Genomic DNA, 27,008 nt, shown 5'->3' with positions numbered 1-27,008 from the left:
GCATTATTTTTCTTTTACACGATATGTCACGGTGTAGGCTGAGGAACTCTTAATAACCTCAGTAATCCCACCGCCATAAATAACCTTTCCTGTCTAGTTCATACTTCAAAATGTAGCCTACAGTATCCTTTTATTCTCCTTTTGTGCAGAGGTTGTGTTTTTAGTGTATCTTATGGCGTTTTCTACGAGAAATCCTGGTTCAAAATGGACGCATTCGAAGGTCGAGCTTCCACGTAAGCCTCCTAGACTCACCGAGTTTGACGGTACGTGAATAAAAATTATTCTTGCTTACTCATTGCTGACATTAACTCTAACTCTTTTTAAGCTGCCGGGGTCCTTTTTCTTTCAAATGCTACAATATTAAACGTTCTAAGTTTAAGATTATTTGTGGAAATTTGAACAAAAGGTAGCAGTACTGTAGGTTGGATTTTAATAATAGTTTGATTGTCCGATACTTAAATTTTAGATTTTATTTTTAGTTTCCTCATTGGAAACTTTTATTCACGTAGCTTTTATCAATCTTGAACAAACTATAAGTATATTCTATCTAAAATTCTCTTAAATGATGTTATTATTGGCTTTCAACAGTTCATGTTTTTAATAAGATTAACACATTTTCAAGTGCGTATTTACCTTTTCAGCCCAAAAAATCTGTTCCACTGGATGAAACTACGGGATGCTTTTTTTTAATAAATATAATACTTTGGGTATTTCTTTTCTGGTTCAAGTTGCTTTATAGCAGTTTTATTAGTAAATGCAATCTTGCCAATCCCCCAAACACTCCCCCAAAACGTAATGACTTATAAGAGGTTATTAGCATTTATTGGTCACGTGACCATAATCCCCCTTTAAATGAAACAGTTGTGACAGAAATGGAAACAGGACTTCAATATTAGTATGAAGGCTAAGGACTCCTTTTATGAAGGCTATGCTTCACCTCATAAAATATAAAACAGGAGCTGTCCTATGTTTCTTCAAGACTGTCGTGTGCAACATGCAATCAAAATTGAGTTCTATTACGCATTTAGGATTGGTATAAATATAAATATATAAATATAAAAATATTTATTCATTCTTCTATGCAATATTTCATCTTGCAGATAATGACTTAGATGATACAGTAACAGCCAATGACATCAATAGTAGTGTTTTGGCCCTTGAGGGACGTGTCCCTAACTATCTTCTCTTGGTGTCTCTGCTGGAACATCTGTGCTCATTGTATGAGAGGAACCCTGAGAAAAGTAGAAAGATATTCAATGGTAAGAACAAGATATTATGTAATTGCAATATTACACATAGGTGTACATCAGTTAACTCTCGAACTTGCAGTGGCTTACCTTATCTTTTTTAAAATATGACCAGCTACGTCTACTACCAGTAAATAATCATATTAATGATAAGAATTTTGTCTTTCCAGTTGTATGTGAACAGCTAGCTCGCATGAAGGTAATGATTTTAAAGATACTCTATGTGTTACCTGTGGTACATCTTAACCTTCTTATGATTCATATATATACCATATATATCAATCTCCATTCTGATTGGATAGGATAGGGCATGCTTAATGAGAGTGCATGTGCAAAGAAGTTGCATGTTCTTTATTTTGTTATTCATATCCAAAATAATGGTTACTCTAATTTTTATCTCATAAAAGAAATAAAAAAGAATGTAGTCAGGTTATAAACAGGGCTGAGAGTCAAAAGGGCATGCCTGAAGACAATGCTAGTTCTGTGAAAGTGAGACAAATAAATTAGTTAGCTTCATGTTGATTCTTAGGAGGGACTCTTGTAAATAGCTACCCACCCATCACCTTCCTCTTAAAGATTCCCAAAAATTTATCAACTAACATTATTAAATTTTTGTAACATAGGTCATGCCTGAATTTTCATTTTTGGAGGAGTTTGGTGTCATAAGATCAAAATACAAGAATGCTTTTAGTGATTTAATGCAGGCAGCAGCCAAGTCTGTCAACACTGAGGTAAGTATACATACATACAGTATAAAGAAGATATAACTAGCTAAAAACTAGTGTGAGCTGCGTCGGTGTTTCTAATGAAACAGTAATGATGAAAAGGTAAATTATACACCGTGAAAAGATGAAAAAACTTACTGACGTTTCGAACGCTAGTCCTTTGTCGGAGTGAGAGCACTCCGACGAAGGACTAGCGTCTGAAACATCAGTTTTTTCATCTTTTCACGGTGTATGATTTACCTTTTCATCTACTGTATACATACAGTATACATAGTTGACACTGCTGGGCCCTTGGGAAATAGTGCTATAGAAAGTAATTTTTTTTATGGGGGGGGGGGGGGGTGTTTAGAAAAATACCTGTATACGCTGTGGTATCTATACTATTAAGTCTGAGACCTGTAAATATAAGGATTTAATTTGCTAGGACTAGGTGAAGAGGTAGAAGGATTGGAAACAGTATATTAGTATGAGTGGCAATAAGGAAGGATTTTTTAGGAGCTGTCTGAGTGAGGGAGAGTCTGATGGATGGAGAGGGTCTAGGGAATGAGGAATGAGAAATAAGTATGAGGAGATCAGTCAACTAAAACTTACAAATTTTATCAATACCCTGGTACAATCACTTTAGACTTATCAAAGTCAGGGCATGCACAACAGTTGTTAGGCTTTAATTGTGGTGGGAGGAAACCTATCAAATCAAGGAAGAGACCTGAAAAAACTCTACTCACATGTGATTCCAAGTCCAGGAATTCAGTCCAGGTGACCCCAGAGGTGAGAGCCAGGTGCATTACTGCTATCCCACCCTTGAGTGAGCAAGGGCACTAGGACAGACAGATTGGGTTATAGATATGTGTTTCAGTTATTTTTTAAAAAAATCTACAAAGCTTTTCTCTGTTGTATCACAGCGTGGGACAATCACAACAGAGCTAGGCTCCAAACTAAGTGAAAGCCCAGAGATTGAATTAGAATTTAGGAGTTGATTTTTGAGTTGATTCTTTTGATTTTTGATTTGTATATTTCTAATTGAATTGATATAAATTTTCTTCCCTTTTTTTTCTTTCCCTAAATATTAAAATTTTACCAGCATTTTGTGAGCGTTCATTTCTTGCACTGGACATAATTATTTTATTATATGACAGAACATTTCATTGACAAGATGCTTTGATTTCCTGTAGGCTCCTCTTTCATGGCCACAGAACTTCAGAAAAAGTAGTATACAGTACCCAAACAACCCATTGCCATGGTATGTTTATTCCTATCTGTGGAACCTTGATTCAAAGATCATTACTTAAACATTGTGTTTTTATTTGTTTTGCACCAACATTAGGTCAGTACGACAAGAGCAATGGCATACTGGTAGATCAAGGTATGGAGAGGAATTCATAGAGATCGGTCGCTTGGGAAAAGGTGGATTTGGTAGTGTTGTCAAGGTAACTATATGTTTTATTATGATTCTACATCCTGCTTAGGGTTACATGTTTTTCTTCAGTTAACAATAAAATATATAACCTATCGCTTTAAGTTGGTCATGTCATTTTGAAATGTGGTCACTCCTTTTGACTCTCAGGTTGGAAACAAACTAGATGGACGAGAGTATGCAATAAAGAAGATAGCCCTAAAGGAAGGAGACCCCGACCTTTGTCTAAAGGTACACAGTCATTTCATGTCTAGTTAGGTATACCTATTTGTTAGAGACCCAGACCTTTGTCTAAAGGTACACAGTCATTTCATGTCTAGTTAGGTATACACCTATTTGTTAGAGACCCAGACCTTTGTCTAAAGGTACACAGTCATTTCATGTCTAGTTAGGTATACACCTATTTGTTAGAGACCCAGACCTTTTTCCAAAGGTAGACACCTACAGTGTATTTGTTAACGTTGTTGGTCAGAGATCTGAAATCTGAGATTGAGTAGCTGGCACTCTGCAAGTTGTAGAGTAGTAGAGTAGAGTAGTGATATATCCGTGTTTCTGTTGCATAGATCTTGCGTGAGGTCAAGGTGTTAGCTAAGCTTAATCATGTTAATGTGGTTGGATATCACTCGGCATGGCTGGAGTATGTCACAACACAGTGTAACAAAGCTGCAATGCCAAGTAAGTGAAGTCTCTTGCAATTGTTTGCTAATGTCCGTCCAGATACTTTTTTGGATGGGGAAGAGGGGGGTATTAGTACTAGTGTTCATCATTTGTTTCTGCATTTTCAAGTGACTGGTATTTTTATTAATAATATCTGTCAAATCGCTTATTTGTAAACGAAAAAATAAATGTGTGTTGTACTGGTCAAATTCTCTCTTAAATTTAATAGAATATATTGCATAATATGTGTTGAGTTTTCTGTGGAGCAGCAGCATATTTTGGCAGGAAAAAATATCTTAGCAGGAAATGTCCCCAAAATGAAAAAACAACCCCCCCCCTCCTTTCTAAGGCAGACTATGGGCCTGTAGCATGAATTCAGACTAAGGATATCATTGCTCATACTGAATGGGATAGTAGCTGTGATATTAGCCCTCCCATGCACCTTCCTCCAAGGATTCTATTCTTTATAATTTTAATTCTTTGATCAGGTACTTCTGTTATTTATTTGACAAACGTTTTTTGCTCAACAGGGGTGTCAACTCATCCAGTCAGCCTGAGTGAACTTGAAGAGGTTTCATCCAGGAATGGAGTGTATAGGTATGTATCAACACACCGTAACTAGGGGTATACTGTAGCAAATTCATAGTTGGGGGGGGAGGGGGTGGTTAGGTTTTCCCCCCCTTAAAATAACGACAAATAAAATGGTAATTGTATTTGCGAGTTCACTTTTGCAAATGCATTCTCAAGCCCCCCAGTAAGCGTTTTCAATCATGTGAGAAGGCAGCTATAAACAATAGAAACTTTCTGCACAGTATTTGCATAAAAATAGAGTTCAATTCACAGAGTATAGATATTGTTTTTGTTACCCCATAATGACCGCTGTGACATCACGTGAAAACGCTCTATATGTCTTGGACTATAGCTATTCATCGAGTAAAATATACAGTCTTGATGATATATTTGATTTCAGTTTAGTTTTGGAATGAAGTATTTTTTTTATTATTTAGGATCAATGAAAGCGGCAGTCAAAGCAACAGCATCGTGTTTGAACACTCATCTATTGATGCATCTAGCGGTGGGATAGTTTTTGCTGCTGAAGAGAAGGATGACTCACTGGCAACAAAAAAGCAAAATCTAATACCAGGTATTAAAACACCCTTTTACTTGACCTTTTCACTACTTGAGCGGCCAAAAGCGGCCAACCGGCAGTAATGTGACATTTTTCCTAGAGCTACCAAAAGCGGCTGCTACGACAAATCGTCTGTGTTGAAACACGTTGGCTATTGTATTAACCAATCAGATTCTATCAACTGCTTTGATGTGTGTCATAAGTCCTCAATATCTACTGAGCATACCGTATTTACTCGAATAAGCGCCTGTCCCGAATAAACGCCTCGCACATTAAGGGGGCGCTTATTCGAGGAATTGTGCATAATGCTACAATCTGACTAAATCGCGCACATTTTAATGAGTAGAGTTGATAGAATTGATTTTACACCACGATTAATATATAGAAAATTAACATAAGTGTTTCTTTTCGTTATAGTATACTAATACCAGTACTGTTGTAGTAGTATAACACTGATATTAAAAGAAAAGCATACTTTGACAGTTGTGTACGCGTTTCCTCCCGTTGAATAAGCGCCCCGTTTTAGACGTGAAAAATTTAATAAGCGCCTGGGCGCTTATTCGAGTAAATACGGCATATTTTTAATTTTGATATTGAGAAATTAAAGAAAAAAACAAAACAAATTATGTTCCAGGAAGAGCCAGTGTTGGACCCTTTTAGCCTCTAGTAGTGAAAGGGTTAATGCAAATCTAATTTTTTGGCCATTTTAGGTCATTTGGCATACCCTTGAGTTAATTTCTATATTTATTCTACTCATGCAAGCATGCCCTGTAGGGCTGGAACGTAGGTCACCTTGAATCTTTTCTTAGCACTTATAAAATGGTTGAATTTCTCTGGAAAAATGAAGCATATGTGAAATAAATAGAAGTACAAAAATAAAATGTATTTATAGGGAGAAGGCAACCACTTTTAAGCACTTTAAACTTATCAGTTTTTCAAGAGTGCGAGTCTTATAATTTTCCTATTTTGATATATTGTCTCGTTTTAAAGTTATTCATGATTTATGCGTAAAAGAGGTAAAAATCACGTCAATCAACTTTGAGAACAAATATTTCCACAACAAATGCGTTTATCGAAAATCTGAGACACCGTTTTGGAGATTAAACTGTGCTCTTTACGGTGACGTCAACTATTTTCTAGTCAAAACAATTCCCGTGTTCCGGGTACTTTTGAAAAAGAGCGGTCGAAAATTATAAAAATCGCACTCTTGAAATACTGATAAGATTGTTCAAAAAATAATTGTCACTTGTTGAAATCTGCGTTTATTCAGCATTAAGAAAATGTATAGTACTTTTGTAGCCATTACATGAATAGTTAGTGCGCTATGACGTTTTTAGTGAGCATCGGTCGCAAAGGCCCCCTGGTACCTTAAGCATTAAGAAAATTCAAGAATAAGATGCGCATGGCTTTAGGAATGCAGTTGAACAGTTTGATTGGAAAACGACTAAATTCAAACTTTTTGTAGACCTGCAGAAATATTGATAGGCAGGTCACATTAACGAAGAAAATGAGTGTATTGATCGAGGGTCTGAGGTACGACAGTAATTTATTTCTATCAATTGTTTTAACAGAGAGAAATGGAATGCGCAAGATCCATTCATCGGCTCAACTAAAAAACAGTGCCAGTACTAGCCGTGGGGCCTGTGCACCATATCCTAACGGCCAGGCTGAGATGAGGAGGTCTGCATCTAGTAGCAGTCTTGGTTCGATGCTATTGAATGATAGAAGTGAGTCACCTTCATTGGGACCCAAACAGGTAAGGAAGCAGGCCACTGAGCTATTATAATTCTTTCAATAGAACCCTTTAGTTTGTGTAATATTTTCCCATTTCAGACCACTTGTCATTCTTTTGAGAATAAGATTCTTTGCTTGTATTGTATCCGAAGTATGACGTCGTCAAAATCAATTCAGTTTTGAAATGTTCATATTTGAAGAGAACACACAACATTGCCTACATTTCTGCTAATTTTAACGATGTTGCAAACTGTAGAGATATTGGGCATTTAAGCTCCTAAAATCCGCCATACATTTTCTCTTATTTTGCACTGGATTCAATCTAGCTCCAGCACCAGAGAAAACATTCTTCATTTCTGTTAACCTTGTTAACCTTATGTTAAATTTGTTCCCTGAACCTTTCTCGATCCAGCATTTCTCGGTTCTATAGTAGATTTCGATATTGTGGAGAGAAATAGGCTTCGTTAACGTAACAAAACCTACTACCGAAAATCCTTCTGGAACCCAGGGGGTCTACATGTCATCTATTGTAATTGTTTTTAAGGCAATTTTTTTTTCCTTAGGCGTCATTCGGGATGATGCTGTTCATCCAGATGCAGTTGTGTAGCACTACATTGAGAGACTGGTTGCTCAACCGTAACCGTAAGCAAGCACCAAAAGGTACGATGAATTTTAAATGATAAATAAATCATGTATTTTATATTTATTGTTTTATTTTATTTTTATTTTTTCGTATAATGAAAACTAATGAAATAGACATAGGGAACTTTCTTGTTCATTATAGACATATCGTAGTCTATTATTTTTTCTTTTTTTAAAATTTAAATGAATAATATTGATAGTGATTTATTTAGCACCTGTTCTATTAATACATTTATAATTAAAGCTGCCTTACAATGAGCTATGAGTTTATGAGAGTTGGTTAGTATGAGGTGTGGGTACTGAGGGTGGTCACTGCCAGGGTTTCTTTACGTCTTCAGTGGTCCCCCCCAGATATTGGTCTCCAACGATATTGATGCCCCTGACATTAGTGATGTTGTAGGGTGGAGAGACGGGAACACCATTTAAAGTAGCCATCCGAGCCTCTTGAAAGTCTTGCCATTCGTAGGTATAATTACGAAGGTAGGACTTGAAGAAGAGGAAATGTTTTTTTTCCAATAATGAGCAATAATGGCAAAAAGCACCAAAAACTAGACTTTCGTATGAGTTTTGATTCAATTTTCGTTAAATGGGTTAACACTCAAAATCGTTTTTAAACAGTTAGAAACTGATGTACTATGATAAAATGCCTGTTTGAAGCGGTATTTTCAATTGTATGAAGATGTTTTGTTGCATTTGTGATAGAATGCTGCTTTGTCAGGCTTTTTTATAGAAAATATATGGAAAAGTAAATGAAGGCCTAAACCCCTTTTTAGAATAAAATTTTTGCTTTGGGTTAACACTTTGATTCCACTTTTATTGGTCATCTCCACTTCCAAACAAGCTGAACTTTCTGAATAACAAGATTTTAGCCTTGTACAACAGCCTTTCTTCAAGAAAATAGTTTTTGGCGCTCACTGCTTGAATACGAAAAGAATTCTCTCTTAATACCTTAAGTGTTGGTCTAGACTGGAAATTGAATCCGCGATCTCCCGCGCTTAAAATAGTATTATTAATGATATTAATATGTTAATAATAATATCTCGTATAGGGTGAACAATGAAGATTGGTTTGCACCACACAAACTCACTCACTACCACATCAATATTTTTTTAATATAATTGTTTTTTTCCCCTAGGGGGTAAAATTGAGCCTAATGCTAGTATGGCGATCTTCCGTCAGATATTGGACGGAGTTTCTTATATCCACTCACAGTCTTTGATGCACAGAGACTTAAAGGTAAGCTTAAGTGGGGTTTAGGGAGGTTAATCTTAAGGTGATGAAGCTGCTAGCGCAGGTACCTCGCGCCAATACCACAGGAAACCCGTAAGGGGAAAATAGTGGGAAAATGGCGTCTCAAATTGCCAGAAATTCATTTCGAGAGCTTCAAGTTAATCGAAAGAAAGTTTGTCTGGATAAACGTTAGTCACTCTCCTCACACCCCTCCCTCTCACTCATCCCCCCTTTTATAGATTTCTATGCTTTGCAATACTGAAACATTGACGTATTGTGTTTGCATCTGGATGTCAAAGCTGTTACACACGCTTATTATGCTGTAATAAGACGGAGGAGCTTTGCGCATGCGCCTTATTATCAAACTAACAATTTAACACAAAGATATAACTAGCTAAAAACTATTTAACACGTTCTGTTTGTCACGTGGTTTGCTTTGCGAAGCGAGTGCACTTACTCTACGCCACCCTTGATTCCCATATAACCGGGTGACTCTTCTTTAAACTCGATTTCCTGTTTCCATCACAGCCTCGTAACATCTTTCTTCATGCTCTAACCAAACGCGAAGGAGACACCACCCCTCCCCTGCAAGTCAAGATTGGAGATTTTGGTCTGGCGAGAAAAGATGCTGTGGCCTACCCAGAAACTAGTAGTTCTTTGACTACTCTAATAGAACCTCTCACTCCACTTTGTCCCAACTTTGGTAAGTAGAACAGACTTATAAACCCCTTGCAGCACATCGGAAGGCAGGTTAATTTAAGCCCCGTTTACACTGGCGATTTTTGCGGCGATTTTTGCTGCGATTTTTATGGCAATTGTTTCGTCTTTTAAATTAAGCTGCTTTGACGTCGCATGTAAGGGGTCTATTCAGTAGTTAGCTCACCGCACTCTGGCTGTATAATGCAGATTACGAATGACTGTAGAAGGAGCACGTTAAGGACGTAGCGTCAGCGCCTATTTTTTTATCTTTGTTGTGTAGCTTCACCATTGGCAAGTGACGCTCATACTGCTGGTGTAGGAACCTGTACGTACGCCTCTCCAGAACAGCTACGAAACAGTAGCTACGACAACAAGGTAAAAAAGCAGAAACCATCTTTTTATTTTTATTATCAGTGTACCACGAATTCTGCCAGTTCTGCTAATATTAGCAAGATTGCCCAATCAATTACTAGACATTACCTAGTGACGCATCCATTTTAGCTGTAAATGGTATGTAATTTATAGAGCGTTTTCACTCACGTGACAAGGCAGCGAAACAATAGAAACTTTCTGCACAGTATTTGCATAAAAATAGAGTTTTATTCCCGAGGATAGAAAATGTATTGTTTCGGTACCCCATAATGGCCGCTGTGACGTCACGTGAAAACAAGGCAGCCATATTGGTGTGCACAACAATAGAAACTTTCTGCACAGTTTTTTGCATAAAATAGAGTTCAATTCCCGAGGATAGAAAATGTATTGTTTTGGTACCCCATAATGGCCGCTGTGACGTCACGTGAAAACGCTCTATAGAGTGTTTTCACTCACGTAACAAGGCAGCCATATTGGTGTACACAACAATAGAAACTTTCTGCACAGTTTTTTGCATAACATAGAGTTCAATTCCTGGAGGATTATTTATTTATTTTATTTAGAGGCTTTCATTACGCTTGGCTTACAAAGGAGAATCAAATTAAAGCAAAGCAAAAAGAGGAATACATAAGCAAACAAGCGTGATTAGGGGCCGGAATGTGAACGTACTCGAGGTCCCGGCGAGGCGCGCCCCACACACTTATGCACTTACAATAACATAATTATAAAATAGAAAAAATATCTTTTCTCTTCCTACAGGCTGATATTTACAGTCTGGGTATAATATTATTTGAGCTTTTTTGGCCTTTTACCACGGAAATGGAGCGAGTGACTTGCATCAAAGAGCTTCGACAGGGGAATCTGCCTGGGGATTTTAAAGCGACATGGCCTAAGCAGGTATATCTTCTTAAACCCTTGTCATTCAGCCTATCATTCCTTCATGACTCTCTTTATGTGGGCTCCCTGTGGGTTGAGAAGGAATGAACTGACACAGACATTCCAGCGGAGTTCTCATGAGTGAAAACTTGTTGCCGAAAACCAATAGGACGTTTGCACGATGGCGACATTGACCTCTACTACCAGACTCCCTTGCACACTTTCTTTTATTCAGTTAATTAGCACCAATTGTCTTACTATTCTCATGAGGGAATACAAATTTAAACAAGAAAGAAAATTCGCGAAGCATCTTGGTAGTAGGAGTCAAAGGACGCCATCATGCAAACGTCCTATTTACTTTTCTTTAGTAATATGTGAGTAGAGTTGTTTGTTGGTTCTCTTGCTTCTAGGGGTTTTCTACGGGTTCTCCGGCTTTTCCTTTCCCGGTAAAAATCAGCTTCCAAATCCCATATCAAACATTGAGTGTCGTATTTCCCTGTGTCTGTTGTCTGTGAGGCAGACCCACGAGTTAGCATCGTCCCCGTATCCTTCCTCGATTTTCCAAAGTTTTGTCTTTGTTTTCTTTTCTTTCCTTCTTCAAAAATGTCGAGCGCGTTATAAAACGACGGCCTTTTTTTTGCCGCTTTTCCGCGCAATCCAAATATGGGATTGATCATACCATATATGGAGTGAGCTTTCTCTACTCCAACTTCGACACTAACATATAAAGCAAAGCTTGATATGCTATAAGCCTGAAGCGAGATGACGTTTTACCCCCGACTCTATACCATAATAGTTTTTAAAATTCTTTCATATTAAAATTTTTGACTCCTTAGAGAATACAGGAACAATAGTCATAATTAAAGAACAAAAGCAACAGTGAAAAGGATTATGTTCTAGAGACAGGGGCAAAACGTCATCTCGCTTCAGGCTTATTGGAAGAAGAGCCACTCCTAAAAATTCAATGTTAATTCCCGAGTATTTATGTATTTACTTTCCTTTAGTACTTTATTATACTATAGTTGACTACAATTGGTTTTTATTTCATCAGAGCGAATTAATCCTCAAGATGGTAGCAGCCGACTGTTCCAAGAGGCCTAGTGCCGAGTCGATACTGAAGTTAGAATTCGTCAAAGATAAGAGTGAGGTAATCAAGTGCAAGCATGGTTATTACATTACAAATATAATATCTATTTCTTATCCACACACCTACATTTTTGTTTCTGTTTCCTTGTTATTTTGTTGTTGTTTTTCCCTCCTTTTTCTTTGATATCTGCTTTTGGTTCATAAGATGAATTATTTCGTCGAGCATGCGCAGTACGAAATGAGGGCTCTGGGTACGAGATTGGTGAAGTTCAAACACTCAATTGCAATTGGGGGAAATGCGCTTTGTATAATTATCACAATAACAGAGCATATTTTTTATGGGTGTAAAAGTATTTTGATGTATACCGTGCCGTGAGCTTGACGATAACGTGCGCACTCTGATCGGATGAGCACTAACCATGCGCATTATATTTGGTTCATTAATTAAATGTTATCCATTCCGTACCGTGCTGTGCTCATTGTTACAGCATTCCGTTTGAATGAGCTCTAACCATGCGCATTGTGATTGGCTCATTAATTAAATGTTCTCCATTCCGTACCGTGCTGTGATACATTGATACATCACTCTGATTGGATGAGCTCTACCCATGCGCATTGTGATTGGCTCATTAATTAATTGTTATCCATTCAGTACCGCGGTCATGCTGTGCTTATTGTTGCAACCTTCTGATTGGATGATGACTGACCAAGAGCGCTATATGATTGGTTTAAAGGATGTCATTCATCCCGTGCCGTGTATATTGCGCTGTTTCCCAGTCATATAAATCATGCTATAACTTAGGCCCTGTTACGCGTTGAAACTCTTTACTGAAACTTGAGTCTTGTGAAAGTCTCACGAAAAGTAGAACTGCTTTCTACTCGTGCAACCGTAACTTGTGCCGCGAACAAGTTTTCAGGACGAAATTGCACCGTATAACACCCCAACCCATGACACTTCTCTCGCAACGCCATTAAACACATGCAAGTTTCAGATAAAAGTTTCAACATATAACAGGGATTTTATACTACTGCAGTGTTCTAACGTGTCGGTCAAACTCTCTTCCAAGGTATGCAAGCAGCTGGGCGAAAAAATAGAAATGCAAACAAAAGAAATCGAGGAACTAAAGAGTGTTCTTCTGGTGAAGGACATGGAACTAGAGACACAGGTTGCCGAGAAAGAACAACTACAAAGAGAACTCGCTGAAAGAGATGAGCTAATTAACCGCTTTCTGGCTAGTAGGAGAATGTGTACAACGTGTGTGAAGGATATTCACATGGATCTAGATTAGACAAGGCTAGTGCATCTTTATAGCCCCGTTTACACTAGCAATTTTTGGGGCGATTTTTGCTGCGATTTTTTTGCGATTTTGTCCATAATAGATAATGGTAAAGAATTTACGAGACGAATGTCTCTTTTGAAGGATGAGACAAAAGATTTCATATTTCCGAAAATTTTCACAAAAATCGCAGCAAAAATCGCCAGTGTAACCGGGCTTATCAAATCTTTTCTGCATGGGTGTGATGTTTGCCATTTCAGACTACGTGTCATTCTCTTGAAAATAGGATTCTTTGTTTGAGTTGTATCCATATTCATGTGTCACTTCATGTGCAAGCCGCTAAACAAAGAAATAATGCTCTGGGGAATGACACGTGGTCTAAAGATGGGAAAAAAATACTTTACACAAGAACCCCAAGCCAAGGCGTCTTCTGACCAGTGACTGAGAATGTGGGATACTCAGATTAGACAAGGCTAGTGAATCAGGGATGATTGATTTCAAGTGATAGGTAAATAGAATTTCACAGGAAGCCCAAGTTAAAGTTTTATTTTTACACTTTGACAATTTTGTACACATCAACAAAAAACCTAGCTTGGGCCTCCTGTTTGTTTTTAGTCAAGATATTGGCTTTTCATAGTCATTATTTTTCTATTAGCATTGATCAATAGAAGAAATACGTACAAATATTTCAGGGGTCCTTTAATTCGCTCCGATTGGTGGCGCGGCCTTGGCTATCTTGTTCCGGAAGGTAATAACGAGGGGGAGGGGAGGGTAGGGGGACGATAAGAGGATTTTATTGATCAATAATTGATTGTATATATCTTTCATTGAGTCTAGTATTTAATAATATTAGTAGAATACTCTAGAGGGACACACCTTTGATCCCGGTAAACGATTTTTTTATTGCCCAGGAATGTATATATCTTTGATCTAATCTAATCTAGTAATTTAATAATCTTAGTAAAATACCATTTGGGGAACGCACTTTTGATCCAAACGAATTTTTACATCGTTTTCATATTTTTTAGCTAACACATTTATATTTATTCTATATCTCGTTCGGCCTTCAATTCTTCACGACCTACTTCTGTTTCTCTTCGTAGTGTCAACTTAGATAGACCAGGGTTTTTTCTAACCTACAAAGTTTGTTAAAAATGAGACGCAATGAGACGGTGTATTCAAAAGGTTTCTGTTCACGGTTTGGTCTCAATCCTTTAGAAATACTGCCCCGTTTACAGAGTGACTCTATTTTAACTGTTATGAGTAAATTTTGAAGACGTCGTTCGAGTAAACATTCCTGGCTCACGTGCACCAGTTTCTCTACGAGTGTCAGACCCAAGCCAAATAGAGGTTTTGCACCATCACTTGACGGCAGCAACAATACAATCCTTTTTATATGAGAAAGAATTCAATTCCCGAGAGTAAAGGGATTTTACCGTTCTGCCATCAAACCACAGGCAGCCCAAGCTGTATTATGGGCGTATGCACGTGATGGTGCAAAACCTCTATACTGCCAAATAAATAAATCAGTGTCGACCTGCATTCAGCTCCAGATTTCACGAGTCTTTTATCTGCTGGGCTTCCTGTAGATTTCCACAGGAATACCAATCGATATTATTTACAAATCTAAGAGTTGAATGTTCACTACGAGAATTATAACTGAATGACTTTATTATTACGAGACGTTGCCTAGGAACACCGATACTTTAACAATTTTATATTTAAAATAAATTAATGAATTATTTAGTAAGTAATAGTTTATTAGTAGGTAACAGTGTTAAAGTGCCTTGGTAGATATAGTTAATTTATGCTTCAATTGCTGATCGCGTTGTCCTTCATTAGGTTCTAGTACACTTATTGCGAATGCTCTACGCATGCGCAGTGACTGATATAGGGGTCTGGGATCAATCCTAATACCAGACATGCGCAGTAGTTTGCTATATCTGATCTTTTTGTTTAACTGGCGCTTTATACTGTACTCTTGCACAAAACGTTCATCTGAACTGTGCAATGCTATATGCGTATGTTAAATGTCAATCCGTTGATTTGGAATGAGTTGGAGTGCATACCATATATCGGTGAAAGAGCTAGCTAACAAAATTGCACAAATTAGTGCAAAGTTTTGTAGGTCTACGGTCTACTGAGGTCTACTGAACTTAGTAATTTTGTGGAAATTTGTGGAATATCTTGCAAAGATTTTCAAGGACATATGGTATGCACTCTACTGTACCTGTGCAGTAGGCGTTCGCTTGAACAGTGCAATGCTATATATGTGTGTGTGTGTGTTAAATATCAATCTTTTATTATGGTTATCTATCGTATAGTTGTATAGCTATTACGGTTATTATTTGCATTAAAATGAGTGTGCTGCGTGTCTATACTTGCTCCGATTATTGTTCCGCATAAATGCAATAGCAATACCAAGTTTTTTGAACGCCATTACAAACGTTTGCCTTCATTTAGTTTTCTACTTTTTACTATTCGTCGTATCGGTTTCACAATTATTTCTACCCTTCCATTCATTCTTCGTATGCATTTGGTTGTTCCTAAAATGCGTCGCCAAGAAGGATCTTGCTATCCCGAGAAAGGCAGCCTTTTTGAGTCGTGATTCAGATAAACAGAATCGGTCATTATTCCTTATATTTCTAGATTCCGCCCTGAATATCGATAAGAACGCTTTGTTCGTCAAGTTTTCCGCTTCTTGCAAATCGAAAGGTTTAAGTTGTCAAAACACGTATTTGCGCAACATCTGACTACCTCCCCTAATACCAACCAATGTATAAAGCCACTAGGGTCTTCGCGTAAGCCGGGTGCATTTTCAGTAACGACACCCAAAAGTACTGGGACATTTCCGTTTGTATCACATTTTTTCTCTCTTAACGCAACTACCTTCGTTGAAACCATGCAGTGTGCTTCGCAAAGTGTTAAGACAGACATGGTAGTCTCAATAGTTGTCTTATCGTAAGTGTTGTTTTTCCCCAGTTCTTGACCACTCAGTTTTATCCTGGAGCACTAAACATTCTCTGTAGTTTAATTCGATCATGGAATGAGGGCAACAGAATTGTAGAGTGCATACCATATATCCGTAAAAAAGTTAACCAACCAAATTGTCCAAATTAGTGCAAAGTTTTGTAAGTTTACGGTTTACTGAGGGCTACTAAATTTACTTATTTGTGCATTTTCTCACAGTGTTTCACGGACATATGCTATGCGCTCTAGCCACTGGTTATAAAGTGCTACCCTCGTAAAATAAGGACGATTTGTTTTTATTTTACATAGAGACACCAGCTTTATCACGTTAACAGTGTACTTTTCCGGCTTCCAAACAATATCTCCTGAATAAAGACTGCCAAGATAGAAACCAATAAGATGGCGAGATTGGAAACCTTTTCCCACGTGAGTATGATCCCACCAATAGAAAAGCCAGTACTGGGAATAAGACCCTGTAAATATAACACGTAAGACTTGAATTTGAACTTCGACTTTCTCTCCTTATTTGGAGTAGGCGTAGGCGCTTGAGTCGTTATGGTATTGTTATACAAGTTCGAAATGGGCGGTGTGCCGAAGCTATCGAGATTGGAAGTCAATACCTGGAAGTTGTTAGGAAGAGGTTTGAACTCTGTTTGGCCAGGAATGTTTAACTCCTCAGTAGTAGCGAGAGATTCACGCCTCTGCGCTGCGAGAGAAAGTCTCCTGTCTTTCTTAAGTATCAGTCGTTTTCTCTGTAGTGACTTCAATAGATTGGTACTCGCAATAAGCACACTTCTAGACCTGTTCACCTTCAGTTTTTTCATTGCCTCGTGATATTCATCCATCTCTTCGCCTTCTGATTCACTCTCGTCTGAAGCGGGATGCTCGCCCCAGCTCTTCACGACCGAGGCGACGTAACTGTGATGCGTCTCGGTAGCCCACGCTGCTACAGTCAGCGGTGTTACACTCCAGATCATGGGCACTAGTGCGAACCACAGGTAGATCGCAAAACGCTTCAGGAAGAGGAAATTATACGCGTTGATGGCGAAGGATAAAGCTGTGGTTAGAACTAGGTTGACCAGCATGAACTGCAAAGTCGACACAAAGCACAGTCACAAAGGTGGTATATATGAATTAGCGCATATCGGTCATGCTGTATTTTAAGCCATCCCTACCCCTTATCGCTTGGAGTCAGCTGTTGCGCGCAACGTTACCGTGCCGTGCAACCGCGAAATTTCCTCGTAACGTTTTTGCGCGCAACAAGTTTCTAATCGTGTTAACATGACCTGCAACGATCACCTGAAACATTGCTGGCAAGAAAATTATGTTCTCAGCCAATGAAATACGATGCAGCTTTCCTAAATTTGTAGTTTTTTTTGTTTGCAGAAAAAGTGTGATATCTCTCCTAAACCCTCTCAAAAGCATAAATAAACTACTTTGACGATACGGCGGCCATCTTGGATTGCAAGGCATTATGGGGCGTCCAGGGGAACAAATAAAGCTTTGTTACAGTAATGACGTCGATTGATATTAACAGAAGATCACAAGAGAATACAGCAAAAGATGAATTAAGACGGCACATCAACCACATCAACCCTATATATTTTTCGTCATCTTTGTTTTGTTTTGCCCCCTGGCAAGATGGCCGCCTTATAGTTGAAGTAGTTCATTTCACCATGTGTTTAACCCTATAGTGGCTTTGGAGCTGCCAAAACCTTAATTTGATAACAACAAAGCTAGACCTATCAATCCTAGTGTTATCACGATCGAGACGTTTCAGTATAGTGTGAATTAGAGTTGGGACTGATTACCTGAGTCCCAAGGAACCAAGGTTATTAAAACCCAATTGCGAGGAGCAACTTACCAAGCAAGCGTTAGATGATCGTCTAATGAACTGCGCACGATGTTCAAAGATCTGGACTGCTTCTCGGAAGGTCAGACGAACAGATTTCTCTCTGAATTCTCCTTCAATACCACCTGTTATGCAAAACGAAATGAATTATATCAATTAACTGGGGATGGCCACTACCTACCTAGTCTAACATTTCTCCTACAGCTTGTCTCGCAACGATTTGTTGACATCATTAATATTTTATCAGAACAGCCAATTTATGTTTTTTTTTTTGGTGCTGCAAGATTTAATGTATTCTAAGTTGCCGTTCTTGTCGTATTGTAAGGTAACGTTTAGCTCCAAACTCATTGCTCTCAGCTATTGTTTTATTGTCTTCATGGCTCAGGTGCCTTGCTACACCAAGAAAGGGTCGTATTTATCGCCTCAGTTCACTAAGGATGAATGCACTGCCTACTGTGACCACCTTCTCGGTGGAACTGTAACGCACTGTTCTTTTATATCGCGCAACAAATTTGCGTGAAAAGTAACAAGCAACACTGCCTAGTGTAACATGCCCTCTCGGTGGAACAGTAACGCACTGCTCTTTTCTATCGCTCAACAAATTTGCGTGACAAGTAATAAGGAACACTGCCTAGTGTGACTACCCTCTCGGTGGAACTGTAACGCACTGTCGTTTTTCATATCGTGCAACAAATTTGCGTGACGAGTAGCAAGGAACACTATTTACACCATATACAAACCTCGAAATTCTTTCATGGAAATTCCTGTAATATACATGACAAATAGCAGGAGAACGAGGAATAGGATATAGCCGTACAGAATATGGAATAGACTGATAATCCTGGCTACGTTCAGTGTGATGTAAAGCCACTTGATCTGGACCTCCAGCTGAACTGCATTGTCAATGAAGTAGCAAACGTACTGACCACACATGCCAAGCAGCGCTCCCAGTGGAAGGAAGAAAGGCAGTTTCTGGAGGACGGCAAAACGACCATTAGGGACCGTTTATTTTTGTGGGAAAGGGGAAGGGAGGGTGGGGTCGGGTGGTCACCTCCATTTCCGTTGTTGTATGAAAAATGGCCCCTTCCTTGTTTTCTATTTAACTTAGTGTAAAAGTGATGTGCATGTGAATAGGATCAATTTGTCTATACTTCCCCCCTTTTTGAGTCACCAACACCGGGACATACCCTCAAATTTTGAACGGGAGTCTATATTTTTTTGTTATTTTGCAGAATAACAGGTAATATCCCATTATAGAAAATTACTCACGTTTCTTCTTTATTGTCGGTTTTATGTGTTTTTTTTGTTTTTTTTGTTTGTTTTTTTTTTGTACAGAGCTTGATTTTCGCTATTTCTTCTTCAAAAATTTTACAAACGCAGGTCATTCCGGAGTGATTATCTCAAAAACAAGCTCGGGGCACCCCATTGTTCTTTGCATTTTCGAAATCAGCATTAAATTTCAGGTTAAGAAGTTTGAATTTTCAACTTTTTATCTTCCTCTTGTCATTGAGTGTAGTCCTTTAGAATCTAACGGAAGTGATGCACCTACAGCAAGATTACTTTTTTCCCGTTAATAATTTTAACGAAAACGTTTGCGAGCGCATCCTGTTTACATGTAATTTTGAGTGCAGTAAACTGAAAAGAAAAATCGCTGAAAAGGTATTGCTCGGATAACCATTCAGGTTTTCAAGGTGTAAAACACTAAACAACTGCAATCACTTTGTAAAGAAACTACGTTAATAACCATCTTCCGTGTTTGTAAAGCACTATCGGAAGAATATTTTCTTAGTAATAGTGAAAGGATGATATATGACTGATCGTTTGAAATGCACCCTCCCACACAACGAACGTATTCCGCATTCATCATCCTCAACTGACATGCATTAACAAATTTATTTGTTCGGATGCGTTTAAACTGAGCGTCTCCTCTCCTCTCCTCTCCTCTCCTCTCCTCTCCTCTCCTCTCCTCTCCTCTCCTCTCCTCTCCTCTCCTCTCACATATAAACACCGGCTTTTCCCCGCGCGAATAAACACTGGCTTGTCGTCTACGCTTGTTTCTTTTTCAATTATGATCAACCTCAATCAACGACTAAATCTCACATACACTCCTCCTCAACCACGGCAAACAACACACTCTGACCTGTTCATCACTTTAAAGTAATATTTTTTATCTAAAAATATAGCGTCACAAATCTTGGTAATTCCCTTTAATATCTTTCATTAAGCTCTCTTATGTCTGTGTTTAATGATAAAAACAAGATAAATAATGAAATCGTCCTTGTTTTTACGAGGGTAGCACTTATTAATAGCCAGTGGCTAACAAACATGTTGCCCTCGTTCAATGATCGATTTAACTTAATTGATGTGCATTGAGGGCCAAAAGAAACTTGGACTCATTAAGCCATCTCTAACACTCGAAAATATATCGTCAATAATTTCTAGGTATACACTGCGACTTTGAACTCAGTGAAATTTACGAAGTTTTAATATGAAGAAAGGAATGATTTTAAGCGGATCATAGCGATTACAGCATGAGGCAGATTAGCTTTAATTTTTGCCCTGACTAGTCAAATTACAGGTACTTAGTCCTTAAAATTATCTAACTTGAAGTAGACAAATTTGTATGTAGGAAATCGCACAAACTCGAGTGCAATTCGTTTTTAATAGGTGTTCGTAATGTTTTGGAGGTTTTCCGTGATAGGCGAGTGCTTATTTAAGAATTGACTTAAAAATTGAGGCATCTATTTATGTGTCTCTTTGCCCAATTTTATTTAAAAAAAATTCTAATCAACGACAATTCCAATCAACGCAATCACGAATAAATAGATTATCATCCATAATTACTGAAATATCGCTTAACAGTTTGGATTAAATTTTGCGAAACTAACCGGCTTTAACAATTTTAGTGAAAATGTGAAATCGGAAAACAATGAAATAAAAACCCTAAATTTCATTTTCACTTGAATTCTAAATAATTTCAGGAGATCAATAATGCATAGTGTGCGCTTTTTTCAGATTGCCTGGAATTCAAATGCTGACGTTCTTGATTTATTTTTCACTCCTTCATTCTGTTCGTTGTAAGGTGTTAATTAAAGAAATTAGCACCTTTCAATTAAGTATTGTTGATTTGAATATAACTGTTTCCAAGGATTCAGCCGAGTTCTGTTTGTATGTGAATAAAAAACATGCGACTTTCAAATGGTTTTCCTTTCAACCAATCAAAAATAGGAAGAGCTTATAACAACCAATCACAGTGGTTGAATTCGAAAGCCATTTCGCTGTCACTGTTTTGCATGCTTTATTTTTTTATTTCAAGGAAGATTTAAGGTAGAATTAGCAAGTATTTTAGTTCAATAAAAGATAATTCCAACAATCTTTCCAGCATAAGAAGACTAGGAACTGCAAGGGCAGGGATTATAATCAGAAAAATGATAATAATCCCGGCTTATCGTGGGATTTTCTCCTTTCGCCAGACAAGAAAATTTTCACACGAATTTAATCGTAACAAAGAAAAGAACTTTGTAATAATCTTTAGCAACTCTCCATATGTATTTCTACGGAGTTTTTATCGTATTCAAAAGTCCAACACCCTTTTGACAATTCAATTACGATTTCCCACGACAACACTTCCCTTTATTTGTTATTGAGTAAAAAGAGCCAAATAGCAAAAGATTTTTACATTTTCTTTTTATTTCATCAAACTCTTCAAGACAACTCTCTAGTTCTCACTTACAAATTATAACTTTCCAACAGAAAAAAACCACTGTTTGTTGTTGGATAGTGAGCCGGTTTTAAAGATATTATGTTAAGCAAATAGCAAAGCTTTCTTTGAGTCTAAAGGTTTTGCGATTTTTTTGGGGGGTATTAGTTAAGAATAGTATAACGATAGTTGTTTTCCATGGGATAGACCATCTGTTCGAATAGTTAACGATGACATAGAGCGATATATATAATTCGCTCATTTTTCAAGTTAAGTCCAAGAGTTACACGAAAAAATTAAACCTTATATTCATTTTGAGATAGACATACATCGATATCCAAAAAAAGAAAAAAAAAAATTGTTGCATGAATCGCAAAACTAAAAAAGGTAAGAAAAAGAAAGAAAAAAGAAAAAAGAAAGAAGCACGCAATATGAAGCCATTTCAGTGTTACCCCGTGCACAAGCTGCGAGGCAATAGTAAAAGTAGTGGGAAAAGTAAACTAAAAAACCCGGATATATTTGTAGCCATAAAGTCTTTCCTACTATAAACCTAACTTCTTAGCATGTGCTTTTTATTGCATGAATGAAGAGAAAATAATAAATGTAAAGAAAACAAGTCTGAGAAGCCATTTCAGTGTTACCCCGTGCACAAGCTGCGAGGCAATAGTAAAAGTAGTGGGAAAAGTAAACTAAAAAACCCGGATATCTATGTAGCCATAAAGTCTTTCCTACTATAAACCTAACTTCTTAGCATGTGCTTTTTATTGCATGAATGAAAAGAAAACAATAAATGAAGAGAAAACAATAAATGTAAAGAAAACAAGTCTTGGGAAGCCATTTCAGTGTTTCAACTGTTTCACATTTACGAGTTGAGTGTTTACAGGGCAATAATCCGGAATGGTAAAAGCGTACTAATCTGCACTCTTTCATAATATTAGTCATAACTTCTTAGAACTGGAAGTTAAAAAACGTTTTTGGTGTTAGAAATTAAAATACCGTACTGCGTACGTGATGTGGGAAATACTTAACGATAAGGACTGATTTTTCTGATTTTTCTTAAAACTTGAACCGACCACAGAAGCTCCTTCCCATGGAGATTAAAACGGAAAAAACATTGTAAATATTCCATTGTTTGTAGCATAAAAATGAAAGGGAGTTATTATCATTTTTCATCAGCAAACTGAAATGGAACTAAATAGGTAAATAGGAATGACGTCAGCCGAAAAATGTTTTTTCTACGCATGGCGTTTTTTAAGTTACATAAAAATTATCACCTTCAATGAATTGTCTAAGTAGTTCCCCGCATTTCTGTTTCTGGAAATAACAGAAGCTAATGGTATTGCCTCAGGGTCAAAAAAAAGGCAAATCCAAAATGTAAAATCTTCTTCATTTTAGGTCTTAAAAAATTTCTGTCTCATTTTGTTTGGACTTTTTGTGTCAATAGTTGAAATGAAAATCAAATAGACTGATAAGCCATAGTAAGTTTGATTCGTTTAATGATTTCTGATCAAGACTGATAATAATGAAGGAATCAATGCTGATGAAATGTTCTCGATAAAATAATCTCATAAATACGAATATTTTTGTATTTATCATTAGTTATTTTCGAAACCTCTAGAGGCCATTTTCAACTCTCTTGGTTTTTTTGAATATCATGGATTTAACAAAAGCCCTCAACTTAAATCGAATTTATAGGAAAAGATGATGACAAATTTGTAATCTTGAAGTCAGCTGTAAAAAAGTCTTGAAAGCCGTGTTTCTGAACGCTGAATTTTTTAAAACCTTAAAACACATCAGTGAAGAAAAATACTATTTAATAATATTGTTTTTGTTCAAAACAAACTAAATTTAGATAGAGTAAATAATACTTTTGAAATATGGGAAAAGTCAAGCATATGTCAAACATTTAGTAAATAATAATCTTCAAGTCTTGTATTTTTTTCGAATGTTTATTTTTGCCGTTAGATTATCGCGCGTCTGTAATAAGATTTCTTTGCGGTTTTCCCTTCTAAAGTTCGCAATAAAATTATCTGACAAAAAGAGGACTTAATCTCATGCTTGTACTGTGATTCGATGTGAATTTTTAGCAGGAAAAAAACACAAAAGGGTTACTGGGTTTTTGTTGTGGGATTAAGTTGTTCCGATTTCACTAAACATGGGAGATGCTAGCTTGAAATAGTCAAACTTGAAAGTAAAAAGATTCACCGACAAAGAGTGAGGGAAAAGATTAATTCGCGCTCCTAAAACAATAGAGGAAAACTGAATTTACAACCCCCCAAAAAACAACGACAAATATTGATAAATTAAATAAGAACTAAATCCAAGAAACGAGGGAGGAAAAGACTGACTTTACAACCAAAAAGTTAACGACAATTATAGATCCCTCCAGAAATGGGGTAGGCAAAAACGAATGAAAATAGCCTGGAATAAAGTATGTAACTCTGTTCGTTAGTAAGCGTTAAAAGAATAATTACTTCTTATATTAAACGTTTGTGATAATCAAGATAAAGTACTTAAAATTTAACGCAAAGTGAACGATAATTTCTGAACTGATTATTGTAATCAGTTTACTGGCATAGCATTCGTTATATGCGCTTGAATTTCGAACTTTTGAAATAAGGAAATCTCAAAAAAATGTCTTAAAAAGATAAATGTTTTCTAAAGTTTACATGATGATCAAATTTAGATTTCGAAAAGCTAAAAAATACTTTATTCGTTTTCTATAAGACCTTGGATTTTCAGGTTATTTCAAAAAAGATTAGCGGGCGATGGGAATAATGTTTAATTAGTTTTCTATAAGAGCACGATTTTTGAACGGTTATTTGGAAAAAAGATTAGCGGGAACGATTTTTTCCCATAATAGAAACTTTAGCTCTTTGGGATGGCCATCATGCACACGGGTGCTTTTGAAACGCTTTATTTTCATTATTGACGGTTTGGACAGCTTGAACGGTTACAAAAATAATCCCGCCGCACATCGATCAGACAAATATATTTTCCAGCCGATCTTTTATATTAAAACTGCTAAATTCAAAAGTTCCGCAAAACCTGCTCAATCCGTCGGCGTTCTAAATCCCTCATCACACCCGCCATCTCTTTAGGTTAAGTGCGTCAGTTACAAAGACAGTTTTATCTCAATATTTAACTTGAAAAATTTCCTTCATCAAACAAAGTTTTTAATTCATACCGATCTTACCATTTAATTACCTACCTTGGCGAGTTTGCGAGCTTTTTCTAAGGTTTCTGTAAAGTTCCCATCCACGTACAAAATTTCCAAAGCATCTTCAATCCACGGTATAGTGTCTCTTATGATAATATAAGTACCTGAGACGAACGAAATCATAAACACGGCTATGGCCGTCGCCCATGCCCAACCGTATTTATAGTGAGCGTCGTAAAAATCCAACGAAAAGTGGATCACAATATTTGAAATCCATAAAACAAGTCCAAACTTTCCAAGCCATGGATGGTAGTTTTTATTTCTGTGTCCAATAAATGACGAGACAATGTATATAGGTTTGAGAATTGCTATTAAGTCTTCTCGAGGGATTTGTAGTTCGTTTCGCGCGGCCATTTTCCGTATTTTTCGTACGCAATTCACGACTGATGATAACGTTGGCTTTTTAGTTGACGACATTTTCTTTTTAGCTTTGTTTTGACTTGTTTTAGTTCGACTCTTGCTGCTACTCCTGAAACAATAGTAGAAATTGATAAAGACTGACAAGTGTTGATAACAATATTTAATCAAACAATCAGTTGAAGAATTGAAAAGAAAAAAGTTTGATTAGATAGGAAATATGGGCTTATTGGGTCAAAAGATACGACTGCACGAAAAAAATTGGGAACAATTTTACGCTTGTCTGCAATTATTCTACACATTTTGAGGCAAATTGACTTTTTTATCATCTAAAAAAAACGACATTTAAGCATATTGTCCATCAGGAATACAGATAACGAGTACATAAGAATGATATATAGGAAGCTTTTCTAAATTTTAACTCTGTATTGTTACGTTCTCGATATTTTGTAAGCGCTTCATAAGCATCTTACTTATCTTCTTCCAAATATGTCTTGCTTCATTTATTTTCGATTTTGGTCACCCTGGTGTTAAGTTTTTTAATAAATATGCTTTGCGACTGATTCACTGCCAAAAAGGTTTGACTAACACGCTGAATGGAATTGCAATAAAGTGTCCAGGTAAATTTTAACGAGAGCCTTTAATCAATAAAAACTAGGTTTGACAAACTTTGAAGCCATTTTCTAATGACTGTATGAAGCTTACTTTTTTCAGTTTTGTCTTAATATTTTATATTATGCAGTGATTCGCTATTCGCGTTACATCTAGTACTAAATCCGTTATGTAGTTCACGAAAAATAAAGATTCAAAACCGTTCTACATCTAGAGCCACAGAATTTAGTATAGAACCACTCTGTCCTCACGAGATTTTGCAATTTTCATTCTGTGCACTATTGAGGTAACACTGTTCTTTGCATATGGATTTTTGGCGATTTCTGTTAGATTTGGAGATTCCATTTTTTCTTCAAAATTCTCGAACCCTGGCAATAATTTTATCGATATTTTTATCAATGAAATTAAGAGGCATTTCCTGAACCGTAAATTGGTATGGGATCATAAGTGTTTAAAAATAATAATTTACCTCCAATTTATGAACGATGTCTTGGAGTCGGGTAAAAACAACGGCCTGACTTGGAATCTTTTTTAACAATATAGCGAACGTTAAGAGTTAAATGGCCACTACTTTCCCTATGTCATTCATAAGTCAATGGCTCATCTGATTGGCTATTCTCTTCTGCGAGAACCCATTTAATTGTAAATAAATGAGCTCTGAAACTGTGTTGCACCTGTCGACTGAGAACGTTTTGAAATTATCCAAGTGACCTTGTGAAAATGATTTGAACAAAAGACTTCATTAAGAAAAGTTAAATAACGTCAATGTCAATTTGAGGCAGGCTTCTTGGCTGGAAATCATTGAAAGATAGACTTGATCAATTGATGAGATTAACGGCCAAATATTTTTTACAACCGCCAGTTGTGAGAATATAAAAAGGGAACTTTTAAAAATGTTAAATATAATATTTTTTTCGGGTTTGCTTGCATGTCAAGAAAAAAATGTAAGTAGATGTCATTGCTACCACAGTAGAATAATAACCGTCATTAAAGCTTTAGTGCATGTGAAAACAGTCCAAATCAAGAAGAACCGATGAATTCGACTGACTTCTTTAAAAAAAAATCCCCATGAAAAAAAGTGTCACTTAGATCGTTATCTTAAACATAATTACGATTAAGATGATGAAGTCTTTTGTGAGAAGGACAATAATAAGTAAATTAAAGAGTATGCATACATAATGTCCTTGTTGACGATTCAAGATAACTGAA

At 36.9% G+C, this 27,008-nt stretch overlaps 2 protein-coding genes across 3 annotated transcripts; one reads left to right on the top strand and one right to left on the bottom strand.

Annotated features, from left to right (window-relative positions):
• The first annotated feature begins 30 nt into the window (after positions 1-30).
• Positions 31-15,466, top strand: LOC116300598 (eukaryotic translation initiation factor 2-alpha kinase 1). The gene is made up of 18 exons (XM_031709492.2): positions 31-263; positions 1,101-1,259; positions 1,418-1,446; positions 1,871-1,978; positions 3,145-3,212; positions 3,297-3,399; positions 3,537-3,617; positions 3,950-4,061; positions 4,574-4,640; positions 5,051-5,187; positions 6,744-6,928; positions 7,470-7,566; positions 8,684-8,784; positions 9,307-9,481; positions 9,758-9,852; positions 10,609-10,746; positions 11,777-11,872; positions 12,879-15,466. The coding sequence occupies exons 1-18, from the start codon at positions 173-175 to the stop codon at positions 13,098-13,100; spliced, it is 2,064 nt and encodes a 687-aa protein (XP_031565352.2). The 5' UTR covers positions 31-172; the 3' UTR covers positions 13,101-15,466.
• Positions 15,467-15,545: 79 nt separating this feature from the next.
• Positions 15,546-26,468, bottom strand: LOC116300600 (uncharacterized). Of its 2 annotated transcripts, XM_031709494.2 has the most exons (5): positions 26,269-26,468; positions 24,822-25,299; positions 18,651-18,882; positions 17,923-18,035; positions 15,546-17,146 (listed from the first exon to the last, which is right to left on the bottom strand). In XM_031709494.2, exons 2-5 carry the CDS (start codon positions 25,245-25,247, stop codon positions 16,382-16,384), a joined length of 1,536 nt encoding a protein of 511 aa, XP_031565354.1. In that variant the 5' UTR covers positions 25,248-25,299; positions 26,269-26,468; the 3' UTR covers positions 15,546-16,381. The 2 variants fall into 2 exon arrangements, with proteins under 2 accessions (XP_031565354.1, XP_031565356.1); XM_031709496.2 differs by lacking the exon at positions 26,269-26,468 and having other exon boundaries at positions 24,822-25,357.
• Between the last annotated feature and the right edge of the window lie 540 nt (positions 26,469-27,008).

The sequence above is a fragment of the Actinia tenebrosa genome, unplaced genomic scaffold (assembly GCF_029948245.1).
Source record: "Actinia tenebrosa isolate PJP-AT-01 unplaced genomic scaffold, QUT_ActTen_1.0 PGA_scaffold2__45_contigs__length_23673736, whole genome shotgun sequence".
NCBI lineage: Eukaryota > Metazoa > Cnidaria > Anthozoa > Actiniaria > Actiniidae > Actinia > Actinia tenebrosa.
This window is presented reverse-complemented; position numbering and strand designations above follow the sequence as displayed.

Bases quoted from the DNA above. Each gene is read 5' to 3' on its own strand.
- LOC116300598 (XM_031709492.2), top strand. From the start codon at position 173: ATGGCGTTTTCTACGAGAAATCCTGGTTCAAAATGGACGCATTCGAAG. The intron at 1,260-1,417 runs GTAAGAACAAGA...TTGTCTTTCCAG, and splicing joins AAGTAGAAAGATATTCAATG to TTGTATGTGAACAGCTAGCT. The intron at 3,213-3,296 runs GTATGTTTATTC...CACCAACATTAG, and splicing joins CCAAACAACCCATTGCCATG to GTCAGTACGACAAGAGCAAT.
- LOC116300600 (XM_031709494.2), bottom strand. From the start codon at position 25,247: ATGTCGTCAACTAAAAAGCCAACGTTATCATCAGTCGTGAATTGCGTA. The intron at 18,036-18,650 runs GTTTGTATATGG...TTTGCATAACAG, and splicing joins TTCCATGAAAGAATTTCGAG to GTGGTATTGAAGGAGAATTC. The intron at 17,147-17,922 runs GTAAGTTGCTCC...TCGACTTTGCAG, and splicing joins GATCATCTAACGCTTGCTTG to TTCATGCTGGTCAACCTAGT.